This window comes from Heliangelus exortis, chromosome 19 (assembly GCF_036169615.1).
Source record: "Heliangelus exortis chromosome 19, bHelExo1.hap1, whole genome shotgun sequence".
Classification (NCBI taxonomy): domain Eukaryota; kingdom Metazoa; phylum Chordata; class Aves; order Apodiformes; family Trochilidae; genus Heliangelus; species Heliangelus exortis.
Window position 1 is genome coordinate 5,151,417 of NC_092440.1, and position 13,209 is coordinate 5,164,625.

General features: G+C 42.2%; 1 protein-coding gene across 7 annotated transcripts in view; it reads right to left on the bottom strand.

Moving 5' to 3' along the window:
- Positions 1 to 966: 966 nt before the first annotated feature.
- The window catches only part of DGCR2 (DiGeorge syndrome critical region gene 2), a 46,957-nt gene continuing 34,714 nt past the window's right edge, over positions 967 to 13,209 (bottom strand). For 4 of the 7 annotated variants that reach the window (XM_071763340.1, XM_071763339.1, XM_071763337.1 and 1 more), the window contains exons 7-10: positions 11,803 to 12,006; positions 7,703 to 7,855; positions 6,839 to 7,075; positions 967 to 6,089 (exon numbers count right to left, since the gene is read on the bottom strand). In XM_071763340.1, the coding sequence (XP_071619441.1) occupies positions 5,848 to 6,089; positions 6,839 to 7,075; positions 7,703 to 7,855; positions 11,803 to 12,006 (836 nt within the window). In that variant the 3' untranslated portion in view covers positions 967 to 5,847. The remainder of the gene's footprint in view (positions 6,090 to 6,838; positions 7,076 to 7,702; positions 7,856 to 11,802; positions 12,007 to 13,209) is intronic. The other 3 variants (XR_011729732.1, XR_011729734.1, XR_011729733.1) reach the window with 3 other exon arrangements.

Consider the following 13,209-nt stretch of genomic DNA (forward strand, 5'->3'; position numbering starts at 1 on the left):
ACTCATTTATACAGCAAGTTCTTCTAGGGGAATATTCCCTGTCAGCCAGTTTTGTTAAATAATTTAGAGCTACATGTTCCCTCAAGAGAGGCAGCATCACCACCATGCTCACTGCAGGCAAAAGGGACAGGGCAGCAGAACTACCACTCCCACTGCACACCCCAGCTCAGCTGGTGTCCCCACAGCTCCAAGGGGCATTGCAGTCTCCAGCAACATGAACAGCAGGGGCTGGTTTGAGCAGAAATACCATTTGCTGCACATCTCCCTGCAAGGCAATTGTCTCAAAACACAGCTCTCAACCAAGGCTTCTCCTGCCAGTCCACCCCAGGGCCCTCCCCTCCCTGCCCCTGTAGCACACATAGGGTATAAAACACAAAGGAGGGAAGGGTTGTACCCAAAACCTTCCTTTAGCAATTTGATGAAAAGTTTAGAGCTTGAAATTTGCAATATCCTAAGAGGCCAGGACAGCTGAACCTCTCCTCAGGCTTTTCCAGCAAGTTCCTCACTGCCTGCAGGGTATGTGGAGGCAGCACATCATGCAAACATCCTCCTCCTTTGACTCCACAGCACCACTCAGAGCAGCCCAGCTGGTTCCTCAGAGCCCTGACACCCTAGGCCAGGAGTTGGGGGTTGAGAACATCCCCCTCCTATCCAACACAGCCCCCTGCACCTCCAGCTCTGAGGCTTGGCATCTTCCCCACAGGTCTGGAGAGGGCAGCAGGAGCAGGCTGCACTTCACCTTCTTGAGTGTATACCCAAGGCTTTCTTAAAATTACACTAATATAGGTAAATTCCACTGGACTTTGCACACCAAGGGACTTTGGCAGCCTCCCTGCTTGAAGTTAAATGTGTCTATTGATCTTTTTGCAAGATCACAGCTCAGAAGAGTGATTTAACAAGACCTTCCTTTGCAACGCCAAGGAACCACTTTGATGCAGAAATCAGGAGACTCTGGAAGAGGCCATATCTCTTACAGAACACAATTTATTTGGCATTTGGATGAAATGTTTCTCACAGCATCTTGAGAAAAAAAAAAAAAAAAGAAAAGAAAAAAAAAAAAAAAGATTAGTGCCAACCCCAAAGGAAGAAGTTAAAACAAAGAAACAGTGTCACAGGGACTGAATTATTATAGTATCAAATTTAAATTCTACATGGTATTTCACAGAATATCAAAATCTTTTATACAATGCCACAGTTAAGTCCAGTCACAAACCAACTACACAGGAGAAGCCTGCAGATGCAGCCTTGGCTAAATTATTTTCCAAGAGAAGGTAAAAAGCAGTGTCTCATTCTCTCTCACAGCCTCCCAGGCCAGCCCAAAGCTCAGGGCAGGGCGCAGCACAGCCACGCACGCAGCATCTCCACTGGCATCAGCTCCAGCCCACTCAACATTCAAGGTGCACAATACTGGAAAATTAAAGCTATGTCGTACCGTAGCAGGCAGGTAATGCAGGCTCGTGTTGGGGGAAGCAGATCTTGACTGCTGAAAGCCTCTATTTCCAAAGAAACCTGTATTTCATTTGGAAATGGGGAACGTCAGTAGCAAAAGGTATGAATTTTGATCTGCCTCCTCTACACTAACCTGCTCTAGTTTTAAGGTCCAGCTCCCAGCTTTCGAGGGAAACTTAAGACATTTCTGTATGTTGTGTGCTCCTTAGATAGGGAGGAAAAAAGACATTTCAGCAACTGAAGGGAAACATGCGTTATGAATTGTGAGGCAGCATTAAAACTCCAGTGCTTTGCCACTGAAAATCCATTATCTGAAAGATAAAAACATCTTTAAAACCAGTTTCAAATTCATTGAACAATAGATGGGAAAAGAACAGTAATTACTGGTGACAAAAATATTGTCTTCCCAAGTGAAACTCAAGAGACATTTGAACAGGCAGCTATCACCCTGTGACATCTGTGGAGGCTGACTGTCAGACTAACCTTTCAGAAACAATTTTTCACCTACTTCATTCTTCTTCTAAATCACTGTCCTGCCATGAATGGGTAAAAGAATAGTCTGAGGCTCAAAACTAGACAAGACTGAACATTATGCAGACAAGCTCTTTGTCCATCTGAATGACAGTTCTGATCTTCTAGCACAGACTGAAACCCACTGTCCTTCTGACATCACAACACCCTACAACTCACCCAGTAAAATATCAAGAGGCTCTGTGAGGCTGTGTACAGGTATCACTGGTAACACCAACAGAAGTGATCATCTAGGGCTGTTCTTGTAGGAACAGCAAAGACCTAAATATGGCACCACAACACTTCATAAGGATGGGGGATCTGGGGAGCAGTTTTTTTCCCAGGCCACAAGAGGAGGAGGTGCAAGCCCTGCACAGAACTGAGTGATGTTACTTTACAACTACTGTGGGCAACAACATCCCAAGAGCTCACGTGTGCTGCTGGGAATTATGTGGTAACTCCACCTCCTCTGCTGGGTCTGGAAGGACATTTGGGATGCATCAGTAGAGTTAAGAAAAACATCCAGAGAAGTGAATGACGGTGGGGGAAGAAAAAGAAAAAAACCCCAAATCAGCAACAAAAAAAATCAATGCACAAAACAACTCTGAAGATCTCATCAACCTAATGGCAATCAAACCAGAAAGGTCTTCCTCAGGGAAGCATCATCCCTCTGTAATTGCTGCTCAGGACAAACTGCTTACCAGTCACCTTGCCAAGGGCAAGGAAGGTTTGCTGAGGAGTCAACTGTTGTCAAGAAAACTCTTCCCCAGTTGGTCCAGAAGTCAGAGTAGTTGTGATGTTTTCTGCTACCAAGGCTCTTACTTCAAGAGAAAGCATTCAATGTAAAAGCTACATTAAAAAGGGAAAAAAATGACAAATTTATTGCCAAATTAGAAGCTCACTGAGAGGTAAATGAACTATACTTAGTGAGCTGCTCTGTTCAAGGCAAAATTTCCCTTGTTTACAGTTAAGACGAAGAAGGATAGCAAGAAAGAGAGAAAATAGCACTCTCTGTGCCAATACAGAAGTGGGAAAGGCTCAGAAGCAATGGGGAAAATATCACAGTGAAGCTTCTACAAAAGAAGCCTCCATTTGGAATAGCTACAACCTGGAGCCATCATAAAGTTGCCAGTTGTAACAGAGCTTATTTTTTAATTCAAAAGTAAAATTAAAAAAAAAAAAAAAACAAAAACAAAGAAAACCAAAACCAAACAAAAGAACACCGAACAGATTCCCACAACATTACAAGAGTGAGGTAAGGTATCTGTTCACCTCAGCCACAAACACAGCTTCAGAGACTAAACCAAGCCAAGTGGCTTTTTCTTATTGCGCTAAGATACTACAAGGAACAAATATTCCATCTGGCTTCAAAAGAAATTGGAAGTTTTCTATTTTGCACTGCTAACAAAATATTTTTCAGGAACAGATTGTAGTAGCATAGACTCTGCATCCTACTTAAGTGTACACTATCACAGTCTGTCCTACAACAGAGTGTAGCCAGCTTGAGAGAAGTATTAACCCTAAGAGCCTAGTTTATATCCCAGTGCTTAGCTTCACCTAGCTGGACTCAGCACAAAGGTTACCACCTACAGTATGTATGTATAGATATAGATATACTCTCACCACCCAGAAACACACCCGCCCACACACACGCATTCATACCTATAAAACTAAAGAAAAATCAGTACATACAATGTATAAAACGTATGGATGTGCACAAAAATGCACAAAACCCGCTTTATTTTCATACTTCAGAAATGCTCAGTGATTTGTATGCATGGTTCTGACTACTGCTACCCATCTACTTCATTACCAGGACTTGAACTCAAGAGGAGACAAAAAGAGATCCCACAGGGTGGAGAACTGCTCCTCTCTCTTCACACCACTGCTGGTAGAGGCAGACAAAGCAGAGAGCAGGACACAGGAGGGGGGGGGCACAGCTCCAGGCAGAGGCTTCCCAACAGTGCTGCCTCCCACCCCTGTGCCAGCAGCACAGCCCAGGACTGTGATTCATGCTCTCCCATGGATTGAAGACTGCTAGCAGGTGTCTGAATGTCAAGACACCAGACATGAGCACAATAACAAAACTCACACTTTTCTGTGCAAAAGGAGTTGAATTGTCAAGACCAATCCCCAAGTACAGTATAAGCCTACAGGCAGAACACAGAATAGAATGTAGCAGCATTAAATGGGGAAAGAGTCAGCTGCACTGGGAAACCACAACAGTGGGTCAGGATTTGTCATACAGCATGATTTCTCATCGTTACTAGAAAAATAAATCATGTACACACCCCCATGCAGTATTTTCTTCCTGTCCCTCTAGGCTTGTGCCCTTCATAAGGTAACAGGAAAACACTCATAAGAGGCACTATACAAATTCCTTGTAATTTTGCTCATCTGCCAACTGCTACCATAAGTCAAGGAGAAGAGGGTGGGGGGAAAAAGTAAATTATTTATACACCGAAACCCCAACTTAAATTCAAAATCACCTGCAAAGATTATTTTGCACTCATTATCAAAACCAACAGTGCTTGACTTTGGGTTTAGTGAGGGACTGAATTAATTGTTTTGCCATCTGTAAATTAACTTATTTTAAAGAGTTCAGTCTGAGGGGGAAATTTAGGATGACATATCAGACTGAAGCAAACTGCATTTTTATTGATTGAAGCACACTAACCTTGTTATAACCCCTCACTGGACCTGGATAAATGGTTTGGAGGGCACAGGAGAAATCCCTAGAATTGGGTTGGCAATTTATGGGACTCAGATAAGAAACAAGTGTCCAATTAGAATGAAACACCATATATAGTGCATGTCAATCACTGCTTTAAAATGTTTTTGTAAGACTGTAAAGAAGGAAAATGGAGGGGAGGGAGCATAATCACTAAATATAGCATAGGATAAGAAAAGCAGAAATAATGGTCTTTTATCCAGGCCAGTCTTGTGCAACTGTTCATTGTAAAGGAGTTAGACTCCCCTCCCAAAAAAAAAAAAACAAAACAAAACCCACCTCAGTCTTCCTTATGGGGTTATAGCTACCCAACACGTGTGAAGATTCTACCAAAGGGACATGAGTATTTTGCAGACCCAGTTTTCTTAATGGGTCAGAAGTTTACCTGACAATACAAAATTTTGCAGCTACCAACAACAAATAATTGTAATTGCAAATTCTCATTTTCTTAGTGCCCACTTGCCACAAATTGTGTAGATGATTCCTCCTCCAGTCCCTACGGTGCTCTGAAACAGCAAGGCAGATCAAAACAGGCAAATGTTTTATACAGTGTTAACTCTTACTTGGTGGCATGTGTTTTAACTCCCCAGTGTTCCTGCTCTGTAGAACAGGCCCCAGCCCCTTTCCCTTCAGTTCCATCTTCTCTGCCTTTTCCAAGCACAGCACTGAAGCAAGAGAGAAAGCAATTGGTTGAATGGTGACTGCTCACACCCTCCTTTGCCATCACCTCTTCCCTGGGTCCAATGGTATCCAGTCAAATCCAAGCAGCTTTTTTCTGATGTAGATTTTGTTTCCTCTCAGGTTAAGACAAAAAAACCAAAACAAACAACCAAACAAAAAAACCCAAAACAAACTATTCATACTTTTCACCTCCTTAGAAGTCAAAGGAATTCTCTGCAATCTTTTCCATAGCCAATGGAAAAAAAAAAAAAAAAAAAAAGCAGTTATACAATCCATATTTACAGGACAAACCGATTAGTGAATGAGTAATGACAGCCAAAAAAACGAGAGGCACAATCCTAACCTAGAACATAAAAGCAGTGTTCAAAAACCAAAGTGGAGAGATTCCTTCTGAAGTTCAAACCACGGATTTTAGTGTTTGTCTGTGCAAACAGTTGCTAAAACTATTTCTGACCGGCAGTTGTTTTTTGACTCCTTTATACAATGGTATTGAGGGAACAGTGGCTGTGACGGGTGCCTGTCAGAGTTTCTGCCGGGGTGTTCTCATTCAGCCCTGTGTCAGGAGGGACAAGAAAGGTGCTGCTGTCAGCAGAGTCTTCCAGCTCCACTGGAGAAGGAGCAACTGAGGGAGGAAGCGATCCCTCTGTAAGATGTGGGGATACATCACAGTTTCCTAGTGATGGAGGACTGCTTTGCACAGTCTGAGAAAGAACTCCACCTGCAAAGGACAGAGAACAAGCAGAATCAGAACGTGAAGTGTATCGTTTCACACTCCCAAATAGATTCACTCTCTGTATTTCTGGAAGCTCTGGAGTTTTTCCTGGGTTTGCATTAATGCCCAAAGAGAAAACACTGCAAAAGAGGAAAATCGTGTAGCAAAAATAAAACTTCAATATATAAATAAGGTAGCTGCACTAATCAGGCTCTCTTATCTTGTGAGATAGGCTGCTACAAACTCTCAAATTGGAATGGCTTCTACAGTATATGAATATCACAGCTGCAAAACTGAAGAGCACTGGGTGAATCATTAGAAAGTGGTATTTTTGGTCAATTTTTGGGGGGTGTGGGTGGGAAAAGTGAGAGAAGATGCTTGATATATTTTATTCAAAACATCTTATACTCGACATTTGTCTTACTTAAATACCAATCTCTACAGAACTCTCTCTGAAAGACTAGAAAAGGTACCAGCATAGTGGAAACCAGGTAACCCATCCAAGGTAAGGCTTGAAAATAGATGAGGCCTAAGAATTAAACTGTTTGCAGCACAGGGATTCAAAGAACCCTTGAGACAAAAACATGCTTAAGAAATAAGCATGCTTTCCCATTGCAGAAATAGATTATTATACCATGAAATGTATTTTCCCATCACAGTCACTAAAAGATATGATTATAGTTTAAAAAATGCCTAAGCTTTAACCTCTAGCTAAAATGAAAAGAGGAAGATTAAAGAAATTATTGCCTGCATACCTGGAGTGGAACAAAGGATGCTGTCTGGATTGACAGAAGCCTCATAAGGAGGAGGTGGGTCATCTGGGTGTTGAATATCTGGATACTTGTAAGCAGTATAGGGTGGAGGTGGATCATGGAAATGAAATGCTCCACCTTCCCCATCATCTGAGAGATGCAGTGGAGTAAGGCCAGTTCCAAACCCATCAGGACCATAATCAAAACCAGGCATCCTACGGCCCAAGTTAAAGTGGTGCACTATTGCAAGAGAAGAAAAAAAGTAGTAAATGAATTTATCCCATGCTTTCTTCCTCAATTTAAGGCAGATCTCAACACCTTTTTCCACTTTTCACACCCAAGGAACTCATGTCTCCTGGAGACCTAAAAAAGTCTGCATAACCTATACAGGTCAACACAGTGCAGTTACACAACAATACCCAGGCCCACCTGCTCCCAGCCTGCATCACATCTAAATCTGAATCTAACCTCTTCAAACTAAGATCATTCACACAAAGAAGATATTTCAGATTTGGACCAAAAGAAATTATTTTTATGTTACTGGCTAAAACAGTTCAAGTCTGAAGAACTCACTGAGACACCCACAGAGGCACAGTCAAGCAAGACCATGACATTTTTCACCTTTACCTACATCCATCTGTCAATAATAACCACGAGGCACACGGTAAGTATAGATAAAGTGTTTTTCTCTGAATGTGAAGTGGTTCAGAGAACTAAAACTTATACAAATCACAACCAGCTCAAGCAGTCAGTGCAAAGCTACATGGTGCTGCAGTACTGAACAGAATCCAACCAGACTTCCACGGATGTTTTCCACAGATTCCTTTCTCCTGAAGCACACACACTGCTCAGATCATGGCCACTTACAGTTTGCCCCTATCAAGGACTCGATGCGCTCTCTCCGCCTCTGGCGCAGCCGATGGACCATGAAGAGCAGGAGGGAGAGGATGAGGAAGGAGGAGATGCAGCTGACGATCAGACGCATCCCACCGGCCATGGAGTCAAACAAACTGTTGCCATCTGTTACAGGGAATACAGAAAAGAAGCCTGTTACCTTTTTTGTCCAAGACTCATTTTTCTTCATGTTCTTCTGTCAATAACAGAGAGGTAAGTGCGGAGTGGAGATGGATTAGCCTGGTGTAACATTTCTCCATATTTCAAAAACGTAAGAAAATTATGGATTATCAGGTGATTTATCTATTTATTGCATGAAGATCTAAACCTATCTTAATCAGCAAAAGAGGCAAAAATTTAAAGACTTCTAAACAAGGGAAGATGAAAAGGTTAACAGGAATCTGGCACATCCCCATGCCTATCTGACATAGCTGATGATGTTACACTAGAGAGGACAGCAGGCCTGGAAGCTATAAGAGGTCTGGGAAGCATCACACTTCCACACTATTTCCACTTCTGGACATCTTTACTTTTACATTTACAACAACAAAATCTCTAAACATTGTCATTATCACTAAGATGAGATAATCTAAATTTCATATGTCATTGGGACACCAGTTAACACCATCAAGTGATAGGAACTAAAAATACTTTTGAAAGGTGGATCAACATGGTAATCATCTTTCAGGAACTGAAGAGATTACACTACACAGAAATTAAACCTTTTCACAGAACCACACAGAATCAAGTGGCAGAACATGAAACAGACTCAGGAGCTTAGGACTTGGAGAGCTCTATATCACTGCTACCCAGATCCTCACTTGAAAGGCTGTTGTGAGCAAATTATCACTGTTCTACCAGTGTCAGACATGAGAGGTATTAATTTTTCACAAATAAGCTAATCACAGATGGTTATACCTAAGCAGCACATGCCCTTATAGATACTCCACACAAAGAAAAATCACTAAAATTACTTTGCTGTGTTATTTGGATCAATTTCCTGTTAGAGAGCTTTGAATGAGAAACACATCCCACTTAGGTGTAGGTAAGAAACAGATGAAGTGGCTGCACAGCCTGGTCACCTACAGGACACAAGTACTGCCAGGTAGGAACCTCCCTCCTCACCCACAGCAGTGCCACTTCTAGAGTCACCAGCCAGATCCTGCCCACCTCTGCCTTCCCACACCCACCACAGCTGCAAGAGCACACTCAATACTTTCCCCTTCACTAAGAGTAGCTAAAGCTGTATCAAAGATTCCTTACAAAAGAAAGCTAAAAGTCACAAAAAGTAGTGGTACTTGCTACAAATGCTAGTAGCAGAAAAATCCACTTAATTTTTACACTGTTAAAGGACACGGCTAGCAGGCTGGTATTTATCACCTAACACATTCTTGGCAACCAGAAATTCATTTAATAGTGCACTATACATTGAGCTTCAACATTACACCCTCTCAAATCTGGCTGTGCAGCACAAAAGCCTCTGTGCTGTCAAACCTTTTAGCAGCTTTTACTGTCAGAGCTTAAACCCATGCAGTCACACACCTACCAACCAAGACTCTCCTGAACACCACAGACCTGCTGCTGTTCCTCCTCCATTTAATGGTAAAGCTGACTTCATGAACATCACAAATTAGTGCTAATAACTGCCTTTACAAAAGTGACTTAAGTAAAATACACAGGCAGGCAAGCACGAGGCAATCTTGTAGGCAGTAAGCCTGACTCCCACATATTATTTTTAAGCCAGCTACTTGCAATTCTAGGACTTTCTGGGGCATCTGGGGCCTCTAATCACACTGTTCCCATCCTGTGAGAGCTCCTAATGTTCAACCTGTTTGGCTGGATAAATTATTGTCAAGCAAAGTCCTAGATAAACAAAAAGACAAAGACTGACCTTGTACAGAACAAGATAAGTCATCACAGAAATTTTGTGCCCACATAAATACAACTTGATTATTTCAGAAGGCTGTTTCACACACAATACCTTAGTAAAACCCTGTAACTGCACCAGTTTGATCACTAGAAAAGCTTCTGCACTATCAGCTGTTTCAAGTACCTCCTATTATCTTTTTGCAAATAGGAGTTTCGTGTCTGCTTAACCAGAGCCACACAGAAAAATTGTTATCTATCACATCCATGGAGCAGCAATAGACAGACTGCCTCAGTTTCAGCACTAGAAAGATGAAAGATTTTCCTCTGCTATTTATCTACAGCTAATGAGGGAAAGCATCTTTCAAGCTGTGATTGCTCAGCTTACTCCTACCACTGACAAATTCCCTACTACCAAGTCCTTGAGTAATATTCGTTACCCACTTGTGATCACTGCTCACCCACTCACACTGTGAGAGCTGATTACCTGCCAACCCAACAGCAGGATTTATTTCCCCCCAGTCTCTCCTTGGGTGGTTAATTTACTTACTGTTGACTAGTAAACTGTTTTCTTTCCTTTGCAACAGACCTTAGGAAAGTTACATGAAAGAACTGAACGAAGATAAACACATGCTGGTTAAAAAAAGTAATTCATTAATTTTGCTATCTGGAATAGTCTTTGATAAACACACAGAAGGAAAACTGAAATGCTTAATTTTAAAATTTCAGTGTTTACCACTAGCTGAAGTCAGTTCGTTACAAAGGTTTGATAACTGCTTGATGATTTGTCTCCCAAAAGCTAAGTTACTAAAAAAAAACAGAACACTTCAGGCAAGAATATAATGAAAGAGTCTTATTTAGCATCAGCACAGAAAGGGCTTAAGGATCAGAAAGGATGTGGTAAAATACACTCTTCAAATCAGTATTCATGAAATAGTCAAGACCCAAACCAATAAGCAAGGATTAAAGAACACAGCATGAGGTTAGCCCAGGTCATCTTATCCTGTCTGCTGGATGATGCTTTACTGACACTGTTTCTGAAGATAAAAAAAGGGAAGACAAAGTCTTCACTCTGCTGATAAGAGTGGGAGGAAGAGTCCTGTTTCTTCCCCACACTTTCACCAACCAACCTGCACCACCAGCTGTGACCATGTTGTGCTTAACCCTCAGAACAAATGTGAATGACAGCAAGGAGGAGCCCGTGGCCTTCAATGATTAATTTCTGGAGTTAAAACAAAGATGACAGCCTGAAAAATTTGGAAGCCAATAAGCACCAATTCTTTGCAACAGACTGATGCAAAAGCCTCTGATGAGATTAGCTGACCTTCTGCATTTTCCATGGGAGTTCAGAACAGAACTTCACACTTAGGTAAGTTCAGGTTCTTTCAAAATACCAGGAAATAACAGTACTGCAGACAGCTGGGGCTGGAAGGGACAGCCTGAGATTATCTTGTTTAACCCCTGCTCAGGCAGTGTCAGCTAGAGCAGGCTGCTGAGGACAGAGTCCAATCACAGGCTGAATATCCTCACAGATGGAGGCTCCACGAGCAATCTGCTTCAGTATTTGACCACCCTCACAGTAAATTCCAAGTATGATAAATTTGTTTTCACAAGTCTCCTTGCAGAAAAATAAGCCCTCAAAATATACATCCCTAAATGGTGACTGACAGTTCACTCAGAGTCAACTGAAGACTCTGCTGATCCAAAACAAGAAGCTGCACTGAGATGCCAAATTGAGTAAGCAAGGTTGAGTGTCCTGATTATTACTGAAACTCTCTATAATTTATAAACTTTGCTTCCCACATAATCCCTGCATGCAAACTTCCACGCACGTAAATGCTCACATCCAGAAAAAGATGCTTAATTAGTGCTCAAGAGAAAAGTCTTTTATTTTTATGACAACTAGACAGGATGAAGGAACGATGCAAGATGATCTACTAAAAATCCACAGTAGAGTCAAACTCCATATAGAAAAGAAGCTATTGCTTCTCTACAGATGAAGCATCAAGGATAACTAATTATTTCTAGCCACAGTCTGAAGTGTTTCATTTCCTGTGATTTGAGATCTCTCCCCACAGGGCTTCTGTACCCAGCAATGTGGAAGCATTGAAAGGATGCATCGATTTCAAACAAAGTTATACTCAAAGATAACCAAGTTGAGCAGTGAGCTCATTTTTCTTGACAGAACTGTAGCAGTCAACTCTTACCTGGGTCTAAACACGTAAATTTGCAGCACTCCTTAGGGTCCTTGCGATATTGCTGGCAGCCCTGGGGCCTCTCACACAAAGCAGCCACACACATTTCAGGTTCACCATTGTGACACGTGCAGCTCAAGCAGGGATCATTCCCTTTTGGAGTGAAATAGTAGCCTTCATCAACAATGTTGTCTTTGATATCAACGCACGTCTGGCCTAGAACAGAAACATCACATCAATATCCAAGTGTCTGGGAGCCTGCCAGCCAGGAGTCCAGTTTATTAGGTCACATTAAGTGATTTTCAACCATAAGCAGACCACTGGTTAAAACCTGTGCCTTTATATTAAAAAGGTTTAAAAAGGGATCTCCATGGAGCAGGGAAGGCAATGGATAGTCTGGAGGCATGCAGGGATGATTTATTGCTCAAAATTGACAAAGTGGAGTTTAAGTATTTAATGGAACTGACACATTTTCAGGCATTCTCTCCAAGACACTGGGAAGCAAGAGGTCTGAGAAGTCTAAGCTTTGCTGCCAATGCCTGCTGCAATTCCCTCCTTCTCTCCTTTGTACTTAGGAGCTGGACCAAACCTGAAGGACAGACTTAACAGGCCAGACCTAAAAAAGGAAGCCATGTAACTGTACTTCCATTTCTCTAGCTGCATCTTGATCCTTGCCCAGCAGAGCAATTTTAGGTGTCTTCTGTCCAGTGTCCTTTCCTCCCACTGACTTGAAGGCAGATACCAAAACCAGAGAGAGGGAAAAGAGATGGCACTGAGACCTTCCAGCTGAAGCAAACTGCTCAGGGAGGGTGACCTGGTCCCACCACCCCATTTACCAGTCAGCTGGAAGGGTCCACAGGGAAGTTCACATGGGTGGAGACCCTGAGATCTCCAGATTAATCTCCTGCTCAAAGCAGGATCAGCTATGACGTCCCAACAGGTTGCTCAGGGTTTTATCTAATCAGGTTGTAAAAAACTCTGAGGATAGAGGCTGCACAACCTCCCACTCTTGACTACCTTTACAATAAAGTTTTCCTAGCATCAATTCAAATCTCATTTCAATTTAACATCCCTTGACTCCTGCCATGTACCACTGTAAAGAACCTGGCTCCATCTTCTTGATAACCTCCTTGTAAGTGATAGCAGGCTGCTATCAGATTCCTCAGAAGTCTTCCCTTCTCCAGGCTGAAGGAGCTCCATTCCCAGTGCCTCACAAAGGACAGGCACTTCACCATCTTGCTGGCCCTCACTGAACTCACCTAAAGGTCTTGTCAACGTGTTCTTTGGACTGCAAAGCTCAGAATTGGACCCAGAATTCTCCTGCTCAACCTGGTACCCTCACCCTCTGGTGAACATTTTGGCAGAGCTATGGCCTTTCTTACATTTTGCTTTTTTTAACTCACTCAGCAAAAGGTAGAG